We start from the raw sequence: 27848 nt of genomic DNA on the forward strand, positions 1-27848 counted from the left end.
ATTCCATATCACATAAAAATCATTATTTGATCGAGCACTTAATTTCAAAACAAAATTTTGAACTTTAAAGAGTGTAGACATCAATATCTTATTTCTTGTTCTCAGGCTCTAGGAGGGATTCATTATATGCTCCACCCAAGATTTATACACTTGCCATGCTATCTGACCAGACAGCCCTACCTTATGGAGTTGGGTGAGAGTCTAGCCTCACCTGCAGTACAGGCTGTGGGCTCCTGGGACAGCTGTTTGATGCCTTTCCTAACTTTTACACCTTTGCCCAGATGGTGACTTGCTTCATGACTGCCATATATTCCCTGTCTTGCCTGACCCCCTCCGTGGGGGTCATGAAACTGCCTTGGCACCCAGATAGGCGTATCCTGGATATTAGGAGGTGTTAATGCCCCATGGGGTGAACTTTGACCACAGAAGACTGGAGTTGAGAGTTTAATGGTTTTTCATGTCTTACTTCATTAAAAATGTGCGCTTGACCAATATGCCTGGTTGGTTAACTGACTAAATGCAGAATTTCTCAACAGAAGTGTAACAAATGATATGTGAGTGTGTGTTTATCTGGGTACACACTGTTTGCAATCTTTGAGCCAAATTTTTGTTGTTGTTGTTGTTGTTCATTCTTAATTCAAGGAGGTCTATGTCTATAGTTTGTATAGAACAAATTTTGTAGCTAAATAACATAAAACAGGTATATATTGTGTACATTTTAGTGTGAGTATTTTATTCAGCTTTTGGAAATGAGTCAGGTACAAGATTTTACATTGCCTAATTTCACAAAAATTTCCAATGTGATGTGGAAGGCTGTTTCATGAACTCTCAAATACGTCCAAATCCTAATTCCTAGAAACTATAAATATATTACTTACATGACAAATGGGACTTTACTGATATAAGGTGTTTAAGGATTGTCCAGGTGGGCCCAATGTAATCTCAGGAGTTCTTAGAAGACAAAAGGTATGCAGGAAAATCCAAGAAGGAGCTGGAAGCAAAAGTGAGAGTGATAGGATTGATAACTGGAAGAAGCCACTATCCAAGGAATATTTGTAGCCTCTAGAAGGTGAAAAAGGCAGGAAACATTCTCCTCTAAGGCATCCAGAAGGAATACAATCAGCTAACACCTTGCTTTTAGTGCAATTGGACTCATTATGGACTTCTTACTGTCAAAACTGTGAGATAATACATTTGTGTTGTTTTTAGATATTAAATTTGAGATAATTTGTTATAGCAATAGGAAAGTAATATAAAAAAACACCATAATTATATTTAGGAAATACATACATGTGAACCAAATTAAAGGTAGAAAACACTAAGCTCATTTTTTACCTTTATTCGTTAAAAAAAAACGTTTAGCAATGAACCAAACTATACATATATTCCAATGCATTGCATTGGATAGAGTCCCTGGATGTTAAGTACTTGACTGCTAACTGAAAGTTTGGTGGTTTGAATCCATCCAGAGGTGCCTTAGAGGAAAGACTTGGCAATCTACTTCTGAAAGGTAATTGAAAACCTTCCTGGAAAGTTCTAATCTGTCATACATGCAATGTGTAGGAACCACTCTAAGACAAGCGATTTATTTATTTATTTACTCATTTGTTTAAAATAGCATTGGAAATGCTGTAATGTGAGCTTAACCTTTTGCTCCAATACTATACATGGAGCCATACCCCCAAAAAATAGTTTTCTAATGAGAAACACACTTCTGTGATTATAAGCTACTGTAGTCAAACACACCCTGAATAAAGTAAAAACAAACACATTAACGATTAACAGGGAAAGCTTAAAGACTAACATGGTTAAATTATGATGGATTTTGTCTTTTGAGATCAGAAACATCCATCACATATTTTATCTTGCCGGCCCTCAGCTATTCTGTTTATTTATGAGCAAAGTTAGCAATTGACTCATTTATTTCAGTCTTACAGTTCCTGGTTGTGGCTCATGTCTGACCTTCCTGAAAATGTCATATATTCATTTTATTTCCAGACACTGTCCTTACATCACATGCCACACCCACTCTCCCTCACGCCGTTTTACGTTAGTAGCATTGTACATACAGAGCAATCACTCACATGACTATTAAACTTTTTCTTCTTTTTCTTTTTTGCAGTAGGTTTCTTGAAAATCGTCACCACTTTTAAAACACGACCTTTGTGGTCTAATAACACTTTCACTACACTAAATAAAAATGTGAAAAAAAGTGATGTTTCATGTTGATGGTTTCATATTAAAGATAATAAACTCTACACAACAGATTTTAGTATGAGAATATCATGTGGAAAACATTTAATTATATATTATGATTAACTCAACATAACTTTTTTGCTTTGTACACATGTCTGCAAGACAGGAAGAAAACACAGAATTCTTTTATGTTTATTTTAGTCTGCTTTATGGCACATGTCGTATTTCAAAGCACTCTTGGGCTTAGTCTTTATTTACCCCTACCTGTTTACTTTCATGTGTTATAAATTTAAGTGTAAGACAGCAATGGGTTCACAAAACATGTGATAGAAGGAAAAAAAGGTGCAAAAGGTTATTAATGGAGAATATGGTATTAGAAAGAACAGAAAATGTAAAATTATAATAAAATGTTTAGTCCTTGGGCAAAAGGTGAGTGTATCAAGGAGAACAACCTGACTTTCTATCATCTTTCAAGCAATGACTCTCATATAGCCCCACCACCCCTTATCAGACTTTCTCTTCCTTGGTTTGAGACTATGTTGTTGTTAGCTGCTGGCGAGTCGATTCCAATTCATGACCATCTCGTTTGTTACAGAGTAGAAATTCTCCATAGTGTTTTCTCGGCTGTAAGCTTAAAGGAAGAGAATCTCAAGGCCTTTTCTTTCCTGGTACTGCTGTGTGAGTCTGATTCTCCAAAATTTAGATTAGTGAAAACAATTTGTACCACCTAGATACCTTTTGTTTGCAGCTATTCCTTCTCATTTGCAAACAAATATGGCACCTAGGTTGAAGGCCCTCAAGGAGATGGATTGACGCAGTGGCTGCAACAATGAGCTCAAGCATAACAATGATCTTGAGGATGGCACAGGACCAGGCAGTGTTCCCTTCTCTTATAAATAATGTCACTATGAGTAGGAATCGACTTGATTGAACCTAACAGCAACAACAGATACCATATTTAGAGAGTGTGAGGCACAAACCTTTCTACATTTATTTATAATAATGTTATTATTTATTTATAATATGTATTTGTTTATTTTCAAATTGTTGTTTATTACATATGCAAGTTTGTTTTCATTGTATAATTTAACAGTTTATCCATCTAGGAAGATTGATATTTGAATTGGGAAAAAAAATGCATTAGTATTTTTCCCATTGAAATTAATATACATATTTATTTTTTTAACCGTTTAAAATGCCTCTTCACTTAAAAACAGTTTTGTCGGGAGAAAATTAAGACTCTTAAAAGAAGATAGTTGTAGTTATATATTTACATTACTTTGAGCAATTTGCATGGGTTATTAAGGAATCTATTCAGCGTGTTCTTCACATCCTTGTTCTTTAGGCTGTAAAGGAGGGGATTCAGCATTGGTATCACGAGGGTGTAAAAGACTGAGGCCATTTTAAGAGTATCTAATGAGTGGTTGCTCCTTGTTTGCACATATGTGAAAAGGAGACTCTCATAAAGCACAGTGACTGCCATCATGTGAAAAGCATGGGTAGAAAAAGCTTTTTATCTCCCTTTTTGGACAGTATCCTCAAAATGGCAAGAACAATGTTGAAGCAGGATATTAGAACAATGATCATGGAGAAAAACAGATTAGTACCCAAAAGTGTAAACACTACTGTTTCTGGAATGTAGGTATCACAACAGGACGATGCTAGCAAAGGGACATTAAAAAAAAATTATCACAGTAAAAATGGTTGATTATATTGGAAGAACAGTACAACATAGACAACACACAGGAAGAGGCAGTCAGTGCCAAGGTCAGACTGTAGAGGTATGTGAGGGATTCTAGCGGAAGGCAGATCTGCTGAGATACCACCACCATGTAGAGAAGGGGGTTGCAAATGGCCACATAGCGGTCATAGGCCACTGCAGCCAGTATGAAAATCTCACCCACCATGAAAACTAAGAATCCACCTAGTTGAGCTGCACAGCAGGTGTATGAGATGGTTTTTTTCTTAACCAAGAAGTTGAGCAACATTTTAGGGGCAATGGTGGTAGAATTGCCAAGATTAGTGATAGCCAAGTGTAGAAGGAAAAAGTCCATGGGGGTTGGAAGTCTGGAGTCAACACTGATGAGGATGATGGTGCCCAGGTTCCCTACCACAGTCAGCCCATAGATCACCAGGAAGACAAAGAAAAGGGGGACCTGGAGCTCAGGAAGGTCCATGATTCCCATGAAAGTGAACTCAGTCACCCATGTGAGATTCCCTGGAGCCATTTATTACGTGGTTCTGTCTTTAAATAGGGAAATTGGAAAGAGGTTAATAAAATGTAAAATCTGTTTTGCTGTTAGAGGATTATTCCCTTTTAAAGTGTCATTTAAAATCTGTTTAATTTTGTTCACACTTAGGAGTTTCAGACTTTAGTTGTTTCTCTCTGACATTTTTAGAAATTTCAAAGGTATAACCTCATCAGAAAACAACTGAGGTTGGTTCTTCAAGTTGTTTTTGTAAACAGTTTATTTATTCACTGTTGGATATAGTTTAAATATTGAATTATGTATATATATATATATATATATATATATATAGTATATAAACCAACACAAAACAAAAAAGCAAACCCGTTGCTGTCAGGTTGATTCCCAGTCATAGGACACTATAGGACGAAGTAGAACTGACCCCTAAGATTTCCAAGGAGTGCCTGGTGAATTTCAACTGCTGGACTTTCGGTTAACAGCCGTAGCTCTTAACCACTGTACCACCAGGGTTTTCTATATTGCACACAGAAGTGTAAATATTGAATGTTATATGTTGTACATAGGGTTGCTATGGTTCTGAATTGAATTCATAGCACCTAACAACAGAATATAGTTGTATATGTGTATATATATCATATATATGACATATGTATGATGTATATGTATCATATATATAATAATATATATGCAAGAATATTTTTCCAGTGGTATTGAATGAGATGTATATATTTTCTTTACCACTGTTTTTCAAGTGATAAAAAACAAAACAAAAAAAGCTGCCTTTGCAGAGTTGAAGTTGGTGAGCCAGAGTGGCCTCCAGCTATCTTTCTGCTTAACTGCCACAGGCCTCCTCTCCAGCCTCCCAGCTTCATCTCCTTGGGTGTTTTCTGTATTTCAGTATCTCTGCGGGAAACCCATCCAGAACTGTGGCTTTTTCCTTAACAATTTTTACCACATCCCTCTGCTTCCGCTACGCACAGATAGACCTGCATCTCATTACTGTTCCTTCTGTAGGTGCCGGAAGACTGCATCCTTCTTTCTTAATCGCATTTTCTTTTTTCTGCCAAATACACCAGAACTATTGCTGGATTTGTTTTCCAAATTGCTTTCTATTATCACTTTTTAGCAGGCTTCCCTTCTTTTTCCAGTTTATCCTTCTTTTCCTTAAACTGTTTGAAGCCTGTTTTGTCATTGTTTTTATAGTTAAGTTTTATTACTTACAGTTTCGATTTGTTAAAGTTCGATCATTTTACTCTACTTCTACAGAGAAATGAGTGGGATAGAATGCTAACTTTTATGTAGTGTTCACTATGTGCTTCTCGTTGCTGTTGTTGGTTGACATCCAGCAGATTCTGACTCATGGTGACCCCACGTGTGCAGATCAGAACTATTTCACGGGGGTATCAAGACCGTGACCTTCCTGAAGCCAGTCACCCAGCCTGTCTCCCTTGGGTGGGTTTAAGCCGCCATCACTTCTGCTAGGATACAAGTGCTTAACCTTTTGTGCCACCAGGGACCTCTCATGTGCCTAGAACTAAGCTAAATGTTTTGAAATAATTACCTTTTATTCTGCATTGGAGCTTTAGGAGATGCATGTAAATATTTTCATATCTGATGAGACATCTGAGGTTCAATGAAGTAAAGTCACTCAGAGTCTGCATAGGATATTGACTGGATAAACTTAGGGTTTATTTATTTATGATTTGGTTTGCCCTTGTTGATACTGTTGTTTTATTCCCCCAAACACTAGCTCTGTGCTTTGCTCAAATATTTATATTTATATCTTGTGTAGTACTAAATAACTGGCATAATGCAAATATATAGGTTAGTAAGCACAAAGCTTGGCACTTAGTGATTTAAGTGTGTGGTGCGTGTGTAGTTATTATTATTATTAGCTTTTTTGAATGATGTCAATATTTTTTCCTCTTTTTTTTTCTTTCTTAAATTTTAACTTCAGTGTCACATTCTACCTGGTTGAAGAGTCCTGTAGTTGAAAAAGAAATAGCAATTAAATTATAATTTTGTATATGCAAAATGAGTGGTCCTCATGGCACAGTGGTTAAGTGCTCCACTACTAACTGAAAGGTTGGCAGTTCAAAGCCACCAGCTGCTCTGTGGGAGACAGATGTGCAGTCTGCTTCTGTAAAGATTTACAACCTTGGAAACCCTATGAGGTAGTCTGACTCTGTCCTTTAGGGTCTCTAGGAGTCGGGATTGACTCAACTGCACTGGGTTCAGTTTTGGGTTTTGCTGTATGCAAACACTGGGCCACCTGATTTTCAGCTGTACTTTCACAAAACAAAACATGCTCTTCCACACACATGACTTTTCCAAGGTTTTTTTTTTTTTTTTTTTTAAAGGAAAATACGTATCTGATAGGCTGATCTGATTTTGTTGCACCAGCTATCCCATATCTCTTGTCCCCTACCCTGAAACCATAAAGAATGCCAAGTTTTATGACAAGGCAAGTTTACTCTGGAAAATCGCAGAGAAACATTCACGTTGATCAAAATATTTCCTGTCAGGTCGCTGTACATAATGCTATTCAGTGTCTTGATCACTCTGAAATATATTTTATAAACATATCCTTAATTTAACAAGAGCAAGAATATCAAGAACAAGAACTTCAGTTACTGATTGTCTGCTATGCATTAGCACAATTAGCTTTGAGGAGGGAGAGTATTTTTATATATTTAAAATCCTTATTGTTAATTCCCTCCTCTATTGAAATACATTTGATTGAAAAGGCAGGGATGTTCTTTTTTCAATGAGTATATGTCAGAAAAATAAAGTTTCTGTGAAACAATCTGCTTTTTCTCCTATTTTTTCCCCCTGCACCTTGTCTGAAAAGTTATTTTAGTTTTTCTACCAATTATTTGGATACTAAAATCATTTTTGAATACATATATTTTATAGATCTACTCACATAATTTAAAAAAAAGCATTGCCATCCAGTCGATTCCAGCACATACTGACCCTGAAGGACAGAGTAGAACTGCCCCATAGGGTTTCCAAGGAGTGCCTGGTGGATTCGAACTGCTGACCTTTTGGTTAGCAGCCTTAGCTCTTAACCACTAGCTGCCAGGGTTTCCACTCACGCCTTGGAAGACCTATGAGCAGTTCAACTCTGTCCTATAGGGTCACTATGAATCGGAGTTGACTCCACAGCAATTCTTACTTGGAGGCGTGTTGCGTTATGTACAAAAATTGCTTCTTAGTATGAGCTCTTTATGGCCGCCAGGACAGAGACTAACTGTTGGCACCAGGGAATCTTTTCATCCTTAGGTTTATCACCTGGGCAATGCAAAATTCAGGAAGGGGACAAAATCTCACTGTTATTGACTAAGTAATTTTGTAGCTCTTTTTCAGAAACATAGAATCTCAAATTTCAGGAACACTTAAGTAGTTTCCTATCTGGTATAGGCTAAAAATTAAATCAAAACCCTTGATGGTGAGTCGATTTCCACCCATAGACCATATAGTACAGAGTAAAACTGTCCCACAGAGTTTCCAAGGCTGTGATATTTATGGAAGAAGAGTGCCACATCTTTCTCCTGCAGAGTGGTTGGTGGGTTCAAACTGCTGTCCTTTCGGTTAGTAGCCAATAACTTAACCATTGTGTCACTTATGTGATATAGAGTGCTTCCTAAAACATCCATCAGTTCTGCCGATTCTAAAGCAGAAAGCGTTTCTCTTCATACTAAGGTAACATACACTCCCTGGAATGAGGATTCATTATTCTTTATTGTTCTGGAGCTTGGATTCCCAAACTTACAATATTTAGATAATGCCTTTACATTTTCTGCCATATTTTTATACTCATAGTACTATCATCTAGTTATTTCTTGTTTAATTTGAACTACTTTTATATGAACAATATGTTTTAATAAACAATATTTCATTACTATTTAAATAAAATTCCTACTTGCTATTGTGTAAGATATATAGATGTGTGTATCCTTAAATATTTATATATACGTACACACATATATGTGAGTGTGCATATGTATACATATGTACCCATCCCAAAAAATCCAGTGCCGTTGAATCGATTCTGACTCATAGCCACCCTATAGGACAGAGTAGAACTGCCCCATAGAGTTTCCAAGGATCGCCTGGCAGATTTGTACATATGTACACACTTTTTAATTTCAAGAAGTTATTGCTGTGTTATCAAATATCACTATATTCCCTTCTTTAGTTTGTGATTAAAATCAATCTATGCTTCTTCTGCCCCATATCATTGTATCTCCATGGCTTTCTATCACAATGGAAGAAATTAGGGCACATAATTACTTCCATTCTTTGTACACCAAGCTAATAATATAAGACTGTGCCAAAGATAGGGTATAATTAGACTACGTTTTCAAAATGCTCAAGAAATTTTTCACCATTAACATCTGCATGGAGACAATTTGAAACTCTCAAAGTATCATTCATTTCATTGGTAGTTGAGGTTCAGTATCTTTCAATTTTTTTTTTGTTCCAAATGCTACAGGACACTATCACAAATCATTACAGCTGATATTTTTAGCAGTAACTCTACTTGGATTAAGACACTTTGCTTGCTTCCACAAAAATATCAAATTCATTATATGTAAAAAGCAATATGCTAAATCTTCTTCATTCTCTAAGATACTCAAAGCTTATCACTGATTTTTTTTCTTTTATAACTCCTTTAACAATGTTTAGTCTCATTTATCAGTAGGAATGTTTGACTGTTATTTAATTCATTACAGAACTGTCACTGCCACTTGGAAATCAGTGGGCAAGGATTGCAGTCACTTAGAAAAGAGGACAGAGAAGGATCATTTCAGTTCTGAGTTTGATTTCAGTTGATAGAGCTTTCAAGATACTTCATTCTCACAACTCGACCTAGTAATAGGTAACACATTTGATTTCACTTACCTGCGGAGAGAAATCTCCTGAGATCCACTCCTAAGTTTACTCCATGAAGCATGCTGGAGAGTTTTACAAAGTTTTGAAATTCCTGAAGACCTCCCTAAAATGTGTTTGTTTCTTGGACTCAATCTCTGAACATGAGAACTAGGATTCCTAGATAAAAGTCGGATTCCCCAGAGAAAGAAAGACAAATTGAATGCTTATTAGACAAGTCTCCACTCAAAATTTTACCCAAGCAGTGAAAATGTGGAAATAGTCTAGAGACTTGCTTAAATGATCATACCAAATAACAAACACATGCACTGGTTCCATGGTATTTTTTTTCTTTTAATGTGCCTTTATATTACCTGGATAGTGCCCTGGACCTTGTAGTAAGAAAATCACACAGTTGGAAAGCACAAGATTCTGTCCCAATGGAAATTTTTAATGTGAATATTGAGAATAAAGCTTAACACAAAGCCTCCCTTGTAGAATCAAGATTAAGCCCTGGTGCATTTACTGTAAAAAACAGATGGTATACACCAAATTGAAAATGTGAAGTTTGTGAAGAGGCTGAATATCAAGTTTTTACTATAATTATTAAATTACAAATCATACCTAGTATCATTTCTAGCTTTTTTATTCAACTGATTTGAGTGGAAAATGTATTTTTTCAACCCAGCCTGCAATATTCTTTACAAAAATGTATAAATCTTGCAATTAAATATCAATAACAATTTTTTCTCACTCTGTGACATTTTCTAGCCTATAACCTTTGCAAGAGGAAAGGATAGGTCCTAATATTTTACCTTTTTATTACAAGCTTCTAAAATAATACAAAGGATAGAGTACATGTCCACAAGATATTTGATAACTAACTCACTGACTGATAAAAAAAAAACTGATAACTAACTCACTGACTGATAAAAAAAAATCACTAACTGATAGAATGAATGAATGCAATATTCATGCTGAAATAAAAAATCAGAATTTTATTTCCAGTGCTGCAATCAATGTTTAATATTATTTTAACTTTGACAAAGAAACTGTGACAAATTTCATCTCATTCTCTAAAGTTTCCACTCCCTTAGCTCAGGGCACAACTATTCTTTCTTAATTTTCATCTTCTTAACATCTAATTCAAGTCTCCATCCAGCCAATTCTGACTAATGGTGGCCCCATGTGTGTGAGTAGAAATGCCCTCCATGTTGTTTTCTGTGGTTGTCATCTTTCAGAAGATCTTCAGAGGGTCATCTGGGTGGATTCAAACCACCGACCTTTTACCATTATGCACCCAGTGTCTTCTTAACCAGAGGTAACTCTAATACACAATGTTTCACTGGTATAGTTTGTGTTATTAGTTAACTACACATTTACACATTCCTTCTCAAAATATATACCCATACACACCTACACATACATACATATATAAGCTTGAACAAAGTAAGAATCAAATTGATGGCACAGTTTTTCTGTAGAAGTTAAAATAGCAGAGGTTAAGGGTTATTATCTTTATTTCAAAATATTCAAGAAGAGTAGAAAGACACTGATAAACTGAAACTAAAATTTCATTTTTTCATATCTTCTTCATATTGAGACACAGGCCATGACTCTCGACTTTTTTTTTTTTTAATATTTTTAGTGCTAAAAATATACTTTATTGATAAACCAATTTTTCCCAAACACTATTTTTATTGCTTCTTTTACATCTTTGTTCCTCAAACTGTAGATGATTGGATTCAGCATGGGAATCACAATGGTGTAGAATATAGACACTAGCATGTCGTGGTCCAAAGCATAACTGGAACTTGGTCTCATATACATGAAGAGGATTGTTCCATGGTAAATTGACACTCCAGTTAGGTGAGAGCCACAGGTGGAAAACATTTTTCGCCTTCCTTCAGCAGAATGCATCTTCAGAATGGCCAACAAAATTAAACCATAAGAGATCAGGACAATCAGGACGGTGAATACCTCAATAGAACCCACAGCGTAGAAGAGTAGAAGCTGGTTGATGTGAGTGTCAGAACAGGAGATGGCAAGGAGTGGAGGGATATCACAAAAGACATGTCTTATTTCATTGGAAGCACAGAAGGAGAGGCTAAAAGTTGCTACTGTGTGTAAAGTAGCATGTGCAATACCACCAACATAAGAAGCAGTGATGAGTGACACATAGACTTTGGGTGACATGTTAACTGAATAGAGAAGTGGATTATAGATTGCTACATAGCGATCATAAGCCATTGCTGCCAAGAGAAAGCATTCTGTGGTCCCAAAAGTAATATCAAAAAACATTTGTGTTGCACATCCCAGGAATGAAATGGCTTTATTCTTTGACATAAAATCTACTAACATATTTGGGGTAACGGATGAGGAACAGCAGGCATCCAAGAATGATAACACACTCAGAAAATAGTACATGGGGATGTGGAGCCGGGAATCCCCAATGACCAGTACAACCAGTCCTAAATTTCCTATCAGAGTAAAGAGGTGGGTTGCTAAAAATAGAAAAAGTAAGACTACCTGCAGTTTAAGATTGTCTGTGAAGCCCTTCAATACAAATGTTGTGACTTCTGTGTCATTTTTCATGTTGACACTTCATCGAACAAACTTGAAAATACACATTAAATCAAAAATTTTATTTTTATGGCAGGGATGCATAATAATGTGACTGAAAAGAATGTTAACTATGTCCTCATATTGATTTTTTGGAACTTCATGATTTCCCAGCAACAACTCATAAAACAATGACCAGATTTTTTTTTTTTTTTACTACTCTCTGCAGAACTAAATAGAAGATAAAGACATTTCCTCATTGGTAAAAATCAGTCATTACCAAAATAATTGAGTTAACTGCTTTACTTATTAAAACCAGTTATTTATTCAAATAAATTTCTTTCTCACATCCTAATACTTGGGATCATATATCAACGGGCAGAGAATTAGAATATAACGCCAGAGTTCTAGCTCTTTCGGTTATCATGTACAATTATTTGCCATAATCTTCTCACCTGCAGAAAGAAGATATTAATGTTATCTTACAAGATTGGGGCAAACATTAAAAGAGAAAAATAAGTTAATGTAATTTAGTCTTCAAAATAGATTAATATCTAGAATGTGCTGATTGGAGTTGGTTTTATAAACCAGCACCTGCCTGTATTGTTACATCTAATAAGGTACCCTCTAATATTCTCCAGTTCCATTACTAATTTTTGGATTTTGCTGAAAATAATTTATCAAATTGTTTCTTGGGGAAAGATTCACCATGACTTAGTTCCAAAAATACATAACAGTTTATGTTTCATTCAAACATCTTTCTTAAATTCATGCTATTGTATTGTCCTTTTTTGGATACATATTTCCCATTGGTATTATTGACAATCTACATCTTTTTCTACTCCCTCAAATATTTCTGGTGAAAATGTAAGAAATTATTGAAGATGTTAAAACAAAAAATCATGACTTTCATGATTATAAAGTATTTTCTTCCAAGGTGTTTTCTTTTAAGACTTTACACCACTTTATGTGTTGCTGATGGTGTACTCGGTGAAATAACAATTAATTTTTATCTTAGTATTAAAGTAGTACATAAAAACATTTTTAAAAAGTACCTTTGTAGGTATAAGATTTAAGATTAAAAACAAAGAAAGAGAGGGATTGTAGAAAGAATAGATTATTGTCTAGATGGTCCCATGGCTAAACAAATCAGAAGTTAAAGAGCTACCTATTCTTGAATTCAAAATTTAAATTATTAGCTCATATTATAGCACTGTTTGAAGGATATATATTATAATACCATTTTAATAAAATATTTATTTTTTTACATATCCTCACACTTCTTACATTACTGTAGTTTACTGATTAGGAAATTTGAATCAGTCTTACGGGTACATAATCTGCTACAAATAATAGTCTGTATACTACTTAAATTAGTGATCTAAGTCAAGCTCCAGTTTTAATATATTGATATGGATCTCTCAGTAAAGGATAGGATCGTTAAGATTAGAGTGATTTAACAGGGAATAAACCCAAATGCCTATAATATCCTGGGAAAGATAAGATCAGAATGACCTAGAAGAATTTTAAATATTTAGAGAAAATATTTCCGTAGGAATTGTGTAAAGAATAAAGTTAGAGGAAAAAATACTTGAATGATTTGTTAGAGAAGACAATATATTTTACATTGAATTCCCTTTCTTGGACATCATCATTTAAGACAAAACAGGTTAGATGTCTGAAACCATCCAATTTAATAACCTTATATTTTTGAGTGATTATAGTTTTTTTTTTTTTATAGCACTATAAAATGCTTTTAAATATATCATTTAATTAAAAAAAAAAACTGTTCTACTGACTTGATTGGGAAATTCCTAAATATGTTTCATATTTTGAAAAATGTCACTGGTGGGGGAGAGAAGAATATGGATGTTAACTGAAGGGATATTGAGACAAAAGTGATGTCGATAAGAAATATGGAGTCAAAGGAAAATAAAACATAAACTTTGATGAATGGTGAATGAAATCAATTCAGTATATTTGTATAAAAATATTATGAGGATTCTAAAGAAAAATGATGTTTTAGTACAATCTTTGACATCAGTTCAACGATGCACCTAAATTTACAATGGTACAAGATAAATAACACAGGATTTAGAATCTGAAAATATATGCTTATCATTCAGTTCTGTGATTTGAAGCTGTGTGTGATGTTAGATTTTCTCTCAAAAGTTTAGTCCTCTTTAAATTGACAAAACACTTTAATGAAGAAGCCATTCAGGCACAATTCAGACATATGTGCACACATACACACAGACACATACATGCAGACATAGAGCCAGGCACAGTAATTAAATATGCAGAGCAATTTCTTTGAAATTTTTCATTTTTTGGTTATCAATGAAACAGGTAAATATAATTGAATAATTTTCATCAGATATATTTCTTCCTGGAAATCAAATTTGGGTAACAACGTTTTAGTCAAAACATTGGCAAAATGCCTGTACCCAGAGACTTAAGCACGTTTAATATATCTGTTTTGTGATTATAAATATGCAAACATTATTTTGTCAGTATCAAACCAAATGAATTGCATTAAAGGTGACTATAAAAGTAGATTTAGTCATTTTCATCTGCCTTTTCATACCACAGAAATAGTATAATTATTAGGAGTAAAGTTTCATCAATATGAAATAAGTTGATTCTTTAGAAAGTAAAGGAATTTTGTGAGTTGCGTGATCTGCTTTTAACAATAAAGTCACACAGATTACAACATTGCCATTTGTTCATATTACAGTGTGGTTAATTTGTCTTTTTATAAAGAAAATGGTAAAAAAAAAATGTTAAGCACTAGAGTTAAACTTCTCTCGAAACCAGCTTTTCTGCTATGAGTCAAAAGAAAAGTTATACTGAGTATGACTAAGTCAATGTTAGCACGTCTGGAATGGCATCAAAGTCATAAAGATAAAACATTTATGATTATTAAAGAATTTAGAAGGATCAATATTAAGAAATTACTGTAAAGTTATTTCAATAAATATAATTTTAAGAGAAAGAAGATAACTCTAGATATCTTAGGCCCAACACTGAAACACTAATAATACGAAGGAGAGGAATGATAACAGCTATCTTTTGTTGAGCTCTTGCTCTAAGAATGAAATTTTCTGTACTTTATAATATCTTTACAGCAGTCCTCAAAACAATAAGTACCAGGCAAAGATTCAATCCCAGCTGTCCCTGATCCCAAAGTGTATGTTCTTTCCATCCTTCTATACTGCCTCCTATTATACTATGGCTTCATTCTGAAACTGCTCCTTCCCCCATGAAAAATAAAACAAAGCACGGTTCTTGCCATGTTGGTCTATCTTTCAAGTCACCAATACTAGAGAAATATTATGACTGAAGCAATAATTTGAAGTGACTTCTAGATTTAGCAGTTAGCAAAATAAACCTAAAGTATTTATTGTCCCCTCATTATTTATATCCAAATATAAGTCCACAGGCAGTTGAAGCATTCAAATATTCTTGCTTTCTATTGCTATACTAAGTCCTTTTATCTCATTGTTCTTACTTTGAACTGGACTATCTTCTTCCATCAGGAAAATTAAAGCATCCATACATTTTGGAGGCTCTTGCCTACCTCTACAAGCATGTATTTCATATTTTCTATTTCCTCTGTTCTTTTTAAGAAGTATGGGTTTTAAATTATTGGGTACAAATCTGCATTTATCAGATTTTGATGGCAATATAAAAATCACCAATGTAATAGGGAGGAACCAAAAAATTTTTTTTTTTTTTAAATACTGGAGATATCAGAGTATATTCTACCTTGATATTTTAGATACTTCCTTTGAAATATTCTGCAAATGATCTGGTATTTTCTCTTACTTGCAGAATAGCGAATGCAGGCTTAGGTACACTGTGAATATGTTTTGTTTAGGTCGTTTATATCCACTTACCCTGCTGTTAAAGAAACCCATAGGAGGTGCCCAGAGGGGAATACTCCCCAATTATTTTCTGGTTCAAAAAGGCAACATAGTGATTTACTCAATGATAAAGAAGTAAATAGTTTTTGAATAATATACCAAATCTTGACCTTTGTTGAAAGAATAAATAAAGTTCTTTGAATTCTGATTTAAAATGATGCCATAGGGAAAAATACACTTTAACATAAGATAATAGATTGTAAGATATTAAACAAAATCTTATATCATAGCTCTGACACCGGGTTAGCACTTAACTTCTTTGAGACCCAGTGTCCTCATACCAGCAGTGTAACCCGTTTTATATTGCAACAAATCAATAAATATAGTAAAATGTAATAAGGTAAAACAATGATATATCAATTGTAGAATCTAGCACAAGGGTTTGTAGTCATCCATATTCATTGTACTTCTATGCTATTCAAATTATAAAGCGTTTGAAGTAAATAAAGAATAGATTTTGAGTTTATTAAAAGGCATACAATTCAAGTGATAAAAAGTACAAAAATTTAATAATTACATAGAGGAGACATCAAATATTTAATGATCTGGAATACTTCATAAGTCGTATATTTTGTGACTCCAGAATGCGAAATACTAATCTATAGTTTACTAATAGCACAGACAATAGAAATTATGACATTTGAGTAAACAATCTTATGAAAGAGCAAACAAAATAAATACTAAAAAAAAAGAATTAGATAAATCTGAGACAAAGGAAGCAGAAGAAAATTAATGTCTCATTAAAAAAAAAAATTCTTCCATTACTAACACACACACACTTTCATGCCCACGCACTAAACACTGATACACACACACTAAATGCGTATTCACACACACACTCACATGTCCACACGAAGAGAAATATAACGTTGGTAGTAGACCAGCAAGGACCAACAGAATCTTTAACTTTCTATAATTCTCCAGACGCTTCTGATGGGCAACCAAGTTGGAAGCAGCAAATCCTGTGCAAACTGAAGTCTGGAGTAGTGAACTAACTTGCATAACCATCCACGGGTTTATTCAAAAGTCTTTTTGAGAGATTAATGTGTGGCAGAGAAACACAACAAATAAACACTGACAGAGTCTAAGCACTGTGAAGAGAAGCAAAGCCAAGACAAGGGATAGAGTAAGGTCTTGTGGGCATCAGGTACATTTTTAAGAGGATTTTTTTTTTTTTTAGTGTGAGCCTCTATGATGAGATGACACAGGAACCAAAATCTGAATAAAACGGTGCAACATGACTTTGAGAATTCCTTTCACTTTTAAAAATGCATTGACAGTAGAGATTATGACATCTGAGTAAAACCTTCGCTATGAAATGACTCAGCAGCAACAACAACAAGAAAAACTAAAATACTGAAAGGAAATTTTTAGTAAAAAGAAGGTAATTAAAGAAATCTCTCATTAATAAACCCAGAATCTCCTCCAGAACACTTCCTTAAAAATCCCTTACGAGCAATAAACACAAGCAAAGAAGAAAGGGAAAGGAAATTAAAAAATGACTTTGATAAAACTAAACCACAACAGACCCCAGCTTAAGAATTTTAAGGTATTAAGGCAAGGACAGCAGCAGGTACAGGGTAAACAGAAAGGGAAGTATTAACAGGACCAGGTGGAACTGACTTGACAGCAACAGGTTTGGTTTGGTTTTTAGCTAGCATTAACCTGCATAACTGGACTCTGAAAGTAGAGAGCAATTTACTGAGTGGGGATCTCAGCAATATCAACCAGAAAAAGTGGGCAAAGCCTTCAGCCTCCGAAATGTAGGTAGGTGAGCACTCTTCCCTCCTCACCCAAACCCACAGCAAAGAATCACAAAAGGATTGTGGAACACTTAATTGGTGCTCTGGGCCATTGAGGATCTCAGAAGTAAGCACCACACTATTCCTTCAAAAACGACAAGGCTTCACCGTGAGGGAAAAAAAAAAAGAAAAAACTGAGAGGAGAATTTAAATTGAATAGGGCGGAAAGACGGAAAGGAAATTTTCAAATAAGAGAGGGGGTGTTCTCGAAGATGTAGGTCTCATAAAAGACGGCGGCAACAACAGATACTTTCTACAGTGCCAAATATCACCTTAGAAGCCAAGACCTGTAGATCCACTGTAGTTCTTGTTGTTAGGTACCGTCGAGTTGATTCCGACACATAACGACCCTATGGACAACAGAAGGAAACACTGCTCAGTCCAGCGGCATATTCACAATTGTTCCTATGCTTGTGCCCAATGATGCGGCCACTGTGTCAATCCATCTTGTAGATATATGGAACTCAGTAACCCAGAGGCCTCTCTCATGCTTTCTTCTTGTCAATATCTACTCTGTATAAAAGTAACACCTGCTCTGAAGAAAAGATTAATTTATTTAACAGCTAGTTTTTAAATTCAAGGCTATAGATTTTTAATATAAATGCAGAAAATCCACCAGATATATGGACCAGTGGGTTTACTTTGCTTATAAAGAAAATGAACAAAGTTGTGATTATGGCCAATAGTTTGGTCGAATGGTCGGGGACTTGGAAGGAATGTAATTCGAAAATTGGTGAAAGGGATGTCTGGGGAGGAGGTATGTGAATAGACCTTTCTGAATGGGCAAAACATATGAAGATATTTGTGTCCCACGTGAATACTCACCAATGAGTGACCTCAGCAAAGGAAGGTTTTAATAGTCAAGTTAATAGGATGATCTGTTCTGTGTATACCAGTTAGCTTCTTTGTCTGGCCACTCCTGTCATTGCCCAATGGGTTCATGGACAGAGTGGTCATGTTTGAATTCATGGAGGTTATGTAGGAGTTCAGCAACATGAATTTCTATTCACCAAAGACAACCTGGCTGTGGCTACAGCTGAGGGCACAATCTACAAGCAGCAGAGGTCAACACTGAGTACCCAGTATGATGCCATCCCCCTGAGTGATCAGCCAGCTAGCTACCTGATGGTGGACTGATTACGCTGGACAGCTACTATCCTGGAAAAGACAATGTTGTTCTTAATGGGCTAGACATTTCCTTTGGATATTATGGATTTGCTTTTCCTATACACAGTGTTTCTGCAAAAACTACTATCCATGGAACTAAAAAAATGCCTAACTCTACTATGATTGGCTCCACGCAGCATTGCTTCTGATCTATAAGTTAGTATATGAGATTACGAAGACAAGAAAGACTCTCTAGAACTCAAAAAGTTTGATCGTTTATTCTGCCAGATCTCTGATATTCTAATGTTCTATCACATAGAATATTAATAGTTATCTCTATGAAACATTGTCTCTACTCTTATAACTTCTTATCTACCTGTTTATAGTATAATTACGTGTATTAATATCTTGTCTCTTATATTAAACTTTCAGTGTGCTTACATCTAAAACCCATAGAACTTAGAAATCTAGGATCTTATAATTAAGATGAGAAATAGAGTCATTTTTATTAAATGGTTACAAATTCTGACAGATGTTTTGCTTTCACATTATTTACTAATATACATGTTCACAGGATTTGGAGAGAATTAAGCAGGTTATATTTCCAGAAAAAGGAAACTGAATATCAGGAGATTTAATTTATTAACCAATGACACATAGCTAATTAACATCAGAGCTAGGAATGTGTTCTCTATTGTTAGATTTATTTTCCAATTCTACACCATAATCTTTTCCACCAAGGGATCAGTTTTCCAGAGGCCAAAGTGATTCATTTAATCATTTTTATCAAGTAGTTCATTGTTTCAGAACTATTCTTTTGTTATTGTGGAACATTATCTGTCTATCAATCTATCATCTATATATCCATCCCTCCCTCCCTCCCTCCCTCCCTCCCTCCCTCCCTCCCTCCCTCCCTCCCTCCCTCCATCCATCCATCTTTATTTTTTGTTGTTGTTGTTAATTTTCTGTTCCGAAAGAGAATTAGCAATATTTCTACTCAGTGCATCCCCTTTGAACTACAAGAAAAGCTCAAGAAGCAGGTTTAAGAATCCAAACACAATCATAAAAAAAAAAATTAAAAAAAAAAAAAAAACACAATCATAGCATACTTCAATTGAGTGAGCAGTTCAGTTCCACAGGTAGGAGGAAAAAAAATTCATCACATACAAAATATTTTAAGAAGTTTGAATCCTTAATCTCCAACGAGAGTATATACCTTGATGTTTAAATGTGAATTAGGTGATCCTAGATAATTCCGTCTTGTATTAAAAACTGAATGTTTCCTGAGAACATAGAAAACAGAAAGGACCCCCTACATATGTAAGTCAATAAAGGTGGAAATCAGAAATTTGTTTTGCTTTTCCTTATGGATGATAATCAAAATAAGAGTAGTAGAATTAAGTAGCTATATTTAAAAATTAAAACCCGTTGGTGAGGAGGGCCCAGGACTGTACAGTGTTTCACTCTATTGTACTTAGGGTGACTATGTGTTGAAAATTGATTCTAGGGCACCTAAAAACAGCAACAAATTAAAAAGTCTTGGAAATTATTAAAAAGAAAGAAAATGAAATTTCAACCAGCAATTAGTTATATGCTTAATTTGTGATTATAATTTTTTTTCCCCTCATGGAGGGGTTCAAATTATTTTAAAACTTATTTTTCCCTAGAGGCCATTTTTGGTGTATATACATTTTCCCATTTTATGTCTATTTAAGGTGGATGACTTTAACAAATAATTCAAAAATGTGAGAATGTTATTTTTGTATTACTTTAGGGGCTGACGATTCCAGAATAATGACATGGCACCATGGGATTGCAATATGGTCAAGTAGAATCAGAGAAATGTGAGGTAAATCCTTGCTTAACTAGTAACTATCTGTGTGACATTGGCCAACTTTTATGTCTAGCTAGGCTTCACTTTTTTCTCTCATCTATAAAACAACACTAATTTATTTAGTTTTCAGGGTGCTATGTAGATTATATACATGTCGTGGATTGAATCGTGTCCCCCCAAAATATGTGTCAAATTGGTTTGGACATGATTCCCAGTATTGTGGGATTGTTCTCCATTTTGTGATTGCGATTTTATGTTAAAGAGGATTCGGGTGGGATTGTAACACCCTTACTAGGGTCACATCCCTGATTCAATGTAAAAGGAGTTTCCCTGGAGTGTGGACTGCACCACCTTTTATCTTATAAGAGGTAAAAGGAAAGGGAAGCAAGCACAGAGCGGGGACCTTACATCACCAACAAAGAAGCACCAGGAGCAGAGGGTGTCCTTTGGGTGGAGATTTCTGTGCACAGAAATTCCTAGCCCAGGGGAAGACTGACAAGAAGGAACTTCCTACAGAGCCAACAGTGAGAGAAAGATTTTCCCTGGAGCTGATACCCTGAATTTAATTTCTAGCCTACTAGATTGTGAGAAAATAAATTTTTCTGTGTTAAAGCCACTTACCTGTGGTATTTCTGTAATACCAGCACTACCTAACTAAGACAGAATTTGGGACTGTGAGAATGGGGTGTTACTGTAACAGATACCTAAAATGTGGAACAGGTTTTGAAACTGTGAATGAATAGAAGATTCAGAAGGACGTGAGGAGAACTGTGAACACTGGAGAAGTTGCAGATGGTGATAAACAGCAGCAGAGAACCAACAGCAACAGTAAATTGGTAGCAACAGAACCAAGAGACCAGTTCCAGCCAGTGTTGGAGCTGACCCACAGATCAAGAGAGCTGAGTGCCTATGCGCAGGAGGCTTCCTGGTGGAATGGGGTGCCTCCAGGTATTTATTGGTGAAGTTACTGAGCTTTGGAACACTTGCCCCAGCAGGTCAGACGTGGGTGTGAGGCCCGAGGGTTGAGAAGCTAAGGGACACAGGAAGCTGAGCTGCTTATACCACTAAGAAAGAAGCACCAGGAGCAGAGTGCATTCTTTGGACTGTGGGTTTCTGTGCAGATAACCTTCTAGTCCAGGGGAAGACTGACAAGAAGGACCTTCCTCCAGAGCTGAAAGAGAGAGAAAGCTTCCCCCTGGAGCCGATGCCCTAAATTTGGACTTCTAGCCTACTGTCAGAAAATAAAATTCTCTTTGATAATGTCATCTACTTGTAGTATTTCTGTTATAGCAGCAGTAGATAAGTAACAGAGCACAATAACGCATACAAAATTCCTAGCCCCTTGAATCCACTTAATAATATGTGGTAGCTGCTATCATGGCTTTCTTTCTTCTGAAGCCTAGTGTTTGTAGTATTGTTCTGATGGATACCTGGTTATGTTTTCTGACTTTGTGACTGTATGAGTTGAGGAATTAACATATTTTTAGTCTTACTGATGGAACTTTTTCACTAAAAGAAAAATAATTAGAATCTATGTTTTCATGTTCCTAGCCTCTATAGGGAGCCCTGGTGGCACAGTGGTTAAGAGCTCAGCTGTTAACGAAAAAGTTGGCATTTTAAACCCACCAGTCTTTCTTAGAAATTATATGGGACAGTTCCACTCTGTTCTGTAGAATCTCTATGAGTTAGAAGTGGCTCAATGGCAATGGGTTTGATACTTTAGTTTTAGCCTCTATAGGGAGCCCTAATGGCACAGTGGTTAAGAGCTTGGCTGCTAAAAGTCAGCAGTTCAAATCCACCAACAGCTCCTTGGAAACCCTGTAGAGCAGTTCTACTCTATCTTATAGGGTTGCTATGAGTCGGAATTGATAGAAGGCAACAATTTTTTATTGATTTATTTTTTGGCTTAGTCTCTATAGCCTCTTAAAGTGAAATCAACAAGTCATAAACACAACCAAACATTTGCCATCTAGCCAACTCTGACTCATGGTGACGCCATGTCTGTCAGAGCGGAGCTGTGTTCCATAAGGTTTCAATGGCTGATTTTTCAGAAGCAGATAACCAGGCCTTTCTTCTGAGGCACCTCTGGGTGGATTTCATCCTCTCAACTTTCAATCAGCAGCCGAGTGTTTTAACCATTTGTGTCACTCATGGACTGTGTCATAAACACTAAGAGTTCTGATTTCCTTAAAGGTTAGCTAACAGAAATGCCTGTTTGAAGAAGATCTGCTCCTCTATCAATTCTCCATTTCCCTATAGTGAAGAAGATCATTGCTCTCACAGGACCAGATTTGGTATAAAATAAAATTTCATTCATTAAATCACATTCTTGCTCTACGGACAAGAGCAGATCATCAAGGGTTGCCTGAAAATTACATCACCAAGAATATCCAGAGAATTTAAGCAAAAGACACTATTATTTTATGGACAAGCCCAAAGGCAGAATGCAGTGACAAAGATGGAGACCCTATGGGGCTGTTCTACCCTGTCCTACAGGGTCGTTAGGGGTTGAAATCAACAGACAGCATTGGTTTTGGATTTTGGTTTTTAATCCCATCATTTCCCAGGATATTAGTATGCCCCTCTAAGGAACAAACATGAAGATGTAATCGGATACACTATGTTTCACAGAATATCACCAGTTACCAGTTGCCATCTAGTTGTCTAGTAGATTCCAACTCAAGGCTATCCCAAGTGTGTCAGAGTAGAGCTGTGCTCCCTAAGGCTTTCAAAGGCTAATTTCTTTATAGTAGATTGTCAGTTCTCTCTTCTGAGTTGCCTCTGGGTAGAATTGAACCACCAGACTTTCAGTTAGGAGCAAATATGTTAATTCTTTGCACCAACAAGAGAATTCAATTGTATTTAAAACCCCCCCAAAAAACCCAGTGCTGTCGTCATAGCGACCGTATATGACAGAGTATTTAGAACCTATAAATATCTACTAAAATGACAGTGCTGTCATCATGACAGGATCCATACAAGATTCATTTGGAGAACACCACGAAAATTCACTGTGTTTACATTGCTGGTCTTCACAGATAATTTTGAGGTACAAATTTATCTCTTTTTACTATTTCTTGCAATCTATATTTTTATTCTGGTGGGAAATATGGGATGGGTTTCATTACTCATGATGGGTTCTCAACTCCACAACCCCATGCACTGTGTCTCAGTGAGATATCATTCTGGGATACCTGTTATTTTTCAGTTTTTACCCAAAAAATGTTGGTTAATTTTCTGTCAGAGGATAAAGCCATTTCATTCCTTGGATGTGCAACAAAGCTGCTGTTGGTTGTCACTTTTGGAACCACAAAATGCTTGTCTTGGTGGCAATGGCATATGACCAATATGTAGGAATCTCCAACATACTTCTGTATTCAGTTAATATGTCACCCACAGACTATGTGTCACTCATGACTGCTTCATATGTTGGTGGTGTTTTGCATGCTACTTTACACATAGCAGCAACTTGTAGCCTGTCTTTCTGTGCATCCAATGAAATCAGATATATCTTTTGTGGTATCCCTCACTCCTTGCTATCTCCTGTTCTGACACTCACATCAACCAGCTTCTACTCTTCTACGCCATGGGTTCTGTTGAAATATTCCCCCACATGTAAGTCACTTTGAAGAATTGTGGGGGCTTGTGTGTTTCTGTGGTGCTGGAAGCTATGCCCCCGGTACTCAAATACCAACAGGGTCACTCATGGTGGATGTGTTTCAGCTGAGCTTCCAGGCTAAGACAGACTAAGAAAAAGGACCCAGGCAACTACTTAGGAAAAGAATTAGCCAGTGAAAACCTTCTGAATATCAGGGGAACATTGTCTGATATAGTGCCGGAAGATGAGCCCCTCAGGATGGAAGACACTCAGAATATGACTGGAGAAGAGTTGTCTCCTCAAAGTAGAGTCAACCTTAATGACATGGATGGAGTCAAGCTTTTGGGACCTTCACTTGCTGATGCAGCAAGACTCAAAAGGAGAAGAAACAACTGCAAACATCCATTAATAATCAGAACCTAGAATGTAGGAAGTGTGAAACTAGAAAAACTAGAAACCATCAAAAATGAAATGGAACCCATAAAGATCAAAATCCTAGGCATTAGTGAGCTGAATGGTACTGGTATTTGTCATTTTAACCAGACAATCATATTGTCTACCATGCCCGGAATGACAACATGAAGAGGAATGGTGTTGCATTCATCGTCGAAAAGAACATTTCAAGATCTAGCCTGAACTACAACACTGTCAGTGATAGGATAATACCCGTATGGCTACAAGAAAAACAAGTTAATATGTCTATTATTCAAATTTACACACCAACCACTAAGGCCAAAGATGAAGAAGTTAAATATTTTAACCAACTTCTGTACTCCGAAATCGATGGAACGTACAACCAGGATGCAATGGAAATTATTGGTGATTGGAATTCTAAAGTTGGAAACAAAGAAGAAAGATTGGTAGTTGGCAACTATGACCTTGGGGATAAAAAGGATGCCGGAGATCACATGATAGAATTTTGCAAGACCAGCGACCTCCTCAAGCAACAACAAAAACAATGACTGTACACATGGACCTCCCAAGAAGAAATACACAGGAATCAAATCAACTACATGTTTGGAAAATGACGATGGGGAAGCTCAATATCATCAGTCAGAACAAGGCCAGGGACAGACTTCAGAACAGACCATCAATTGTTCACATGCAAGTTCAAGTTAAAGCTGAAGAAAATTGCAAGTCCATGAAAGCCGAAGCAGAATGTTGAGTATATCGCATCAGAGTTTAGTGACCATCTTAAGAATAGATTTGACGCGTTGAACACTAATGACCTAAGATTTATGGAATGATATCAGGGACATCATACGTGAAGGAAGCAAGAGTTCATTAAAAAGACAAGAGAGAGAGGAAGGACCTAAATGCATGTCAGAAGAGACTCTGAAACTTGCTCTTGAACTTCTAGCAGCTAAAGCGAATGCTTCCAAAAGATTTGAACAAAAGATTTCAAAGGGTGTCTCCAGAAGAGTAAGTATTTTTATGACATGTCCAAAGATCCGGTGTTAGAAAACCAAAAAAGAAGAATATGCTTGGCATTTATCAAGTTGAAATAACTGAAAAAAAATCAATCTTCCAGTTGCAATATTGAACGATTCTATGGAGAAAATATTAAACAACATAGTAAGTATCAAAAGAAGGTGGAAGGAATATGCAGAGTCACTATACCAGATACAGCTGGTCAATGTCCAACCATTTCAGGAGGTAGCATATGATCAAGAACCGATGGAATTGAAGGAAGAGGTCCAAGCTGCACTGAAGTCACTGGCAAAGAACAAGTCATCAGGAAACGATGAAATACCAGTTGAGATGTCACACTTCTCCAACAAGAAGTTTAGAAGACAGCTACCTGGCCAACTGACTGGAAGAGATCCATTTTTATGCCTATTCCAAAGAAAGGTGATAAAAACAATTGTGGAAATTAGCAAACATTATCATTAATATAAAACTCAAGTAAAACCTTGCTGAAGATCATTCAAAAGCAGCTGCAGTAATACATTGAAAGGGAACTGCCAGAAATTCAAGTCGTATTCAGAAATGGACATGGAACCAGGGATAGATATCATTGCTGATGTCAGACAGACCCTGACTGAAAGCAGAGAATACCCGAAAGATGTTTACCTGTGCTTTATTGAGTATGCAAAGGCCTTCTACTGAATGGACCATAACAAACTATGGATAACTTTCGGAAGAATAGGAATTCCAGAAGCCGTTACTGTGCTCGTGAGGAATCTGTGCATAGAACAAGAGGCAATTGTTTGGACAGAACAAGGGGCATGGTTTCAAGTCAGGAAAGGTATGCTTCGCGGTTGTATCCTTTCACCATACTTATTCAGGCTGTATGCTGAACAAATAATCTGAGAACCTGGATTATAGGAAAAAAAACACAGCATCAGGATAGGAGGAAGATTCATTAACAACCTACATTATGCAGATGACACAGCCTTGTTTGCTGAAAGTGAGGAGAACCTTAAGCACTTACTGATGAAAATGAAAGACCACAGCCTTCAGTATGGATTGCACTTCAACATAAAGAAAACAAAAATTTTTATACCTGGACCAATAAGCAATATCATGATAAAGGGAGAAAAGAATAAAGTTGTCAAGAATTTCATTTTGCTTGGATTCACTATCAACACTTATGAAGAAATCAAAAGACCCATTGCATTGGGCAAATCTGCTGCAAAAGACCTATTTGAAGTGTTAAAAATCAAAGATGTCACCTCAAAGACTAAGGTGCACTTGATGAAAGCCATCATGTTTTCAATAGCCTCTTATGCAGGCAAAAGATGCACGAAGAATTAGGTAGATAGAAGAATTGAAGTCTTTGAATTTCACTGTTGCCAAAAGAATGAGCAAATCTGTCTTGGAAAAGTACAACCAGAATGCTCCTCAGAAGCAAGAATGGTGAGGCTAACTTGGGTATGTTATCAGGAGCAATCATTCCCTGGAGAAGACACCATGCTTGGTAAAGTAGAAGGTTAGTGTTTCTTGCACATAGGGTTGCTGTAAGTCTTGATGGCATCGAACAACACCAACGAGCAGAAGACAGATCTGTGGAGACACCACCACCATGTAAACAGGAGGTTGCAGATATCCTCATAACTATCCTCGGCCATTATGACCAGCATGAACGGTCTTCAAATGACATGAGTAGTACTTGCTATCAAGAGGGATCAGTCCCTGAGAAGGACATCATGCTTAGCAGAGGGTCAGTGACAAAGAGAAAGACCGTCAATGAGATGGATTGACACAGCACTGCAACAACGGGTTCAAGCATAACATCGATTGTGAGAGTGGTGCACCATCAGGCAGTGTTTCATTCTGTTGTACCAATGTTCGCTGTGAGTGGGATCTGACTCAATGGCACCTAACGACAGCGACAACATACTAAATAAGCTTGCTTTATTTTTCCGTATCCCAATCAATATTTATAAGTAAAAAAACAAAATGTACAATAATTTTAAAAAGATTATATACATATATGTGTATGTATATATATAAATCAGAATCATTATCTGTATGTGTATATATATGTATATATGCCCATGCCCACCTGCACATATGCACCTGTATCAGTAAGAACATGTCAGAAGGAAATTGATGGCACAGTTTTTCTGTATGTGTTAAAATAGCCTAGGTTGAGGGTTGACTGTGGTTTTTATTTCAAAATTTTCAAGAAGAATAGAAAGACACTAATAAACTGAGACAAAAAATTTCATCTTTGTCATATCTTCTTCATATGGAGGCATGGGACATGACTCCTGATTTTTTTCATTTTTAGTG

General features: G+C 36.1%; 2 protein-coding genes across 2 annotated transcripts; both read right to left on the reverse strand.

Moving 5' to 3' along the window:
• Positions 1–3678: 3678 nt before the first annotated feature.
• LOC135232120 (olfactory receptor 8J1-like) lies at positions 3679–4373 on the reverse strand. Its single transcript, XM_064289420.1, has 2 exons — positions 3941–4373; positions 3679–3857 (listed from the first exon to the last, which is right to left on the reverse strand). The coding sequence occupies exons 1-2, from the start codon at positions 4371–4373 to the stop codon at positions 3679–3681; spliced, it is 612 nt and encodes a 203-aa protein (XP_064145490.1).
• A 6558-nt stretch (positions 4374–10931) lies between these two features.
• LOC100663482 (olfactory receptor 5T2-like) lies at positions 10932–12028 on the reverse strand. The gene has a single exon (XM_010601948.3). It carries the CDS (start codon positions 11874–11876, stop codon positions 10932–10934), a length of 945 nt encoding a protein of 314 aa, XP_010600250.2. The 5' UTR covers positions 11877–12028.
• Between the last annotated feature and the right edge of the window lie 15820 nt (positions 12029–27848).

This window comes from Loxodonta africana, chromosome 7 (genome assembly GCF_030014295.1).
Source record: "Loxodonta africana isolate mLoxAfr1 chromosome 7, mLoxAfr1.hap2, whole genome shotgun sequence".
NCBI classification, from domain to species: domain Eukaryota; kingdom Metazoa; phylum Chordata; class Mammalia; order Proboscidea; family Elephantidae; genus Loxodonta; species Loxodonta africana.

Coding starts and splice junctions, on each gene's coding strand:
- LOC135232120 (XM_064289420.1), bottom strand. CDS start 4,373: ATGGACCTTCCTGAGCTCCAGGTCCCCCTTTTCTTTGTCTTCCTGGTG. Junction 3,858..3,940: donor GGCACTGACTGCCTCTTCCT/GTGTGTTGTCTA, acceptor TCCCTTTGCTAG/CATCGTCCTGTTGTGATACC.
- LOC100663482 (XM_010601948.3), bottom strand. CDS start 11,876: ATGAAAAATGACACAGAAGTCACAACATTTGTATTGAAGGGCTTCACA.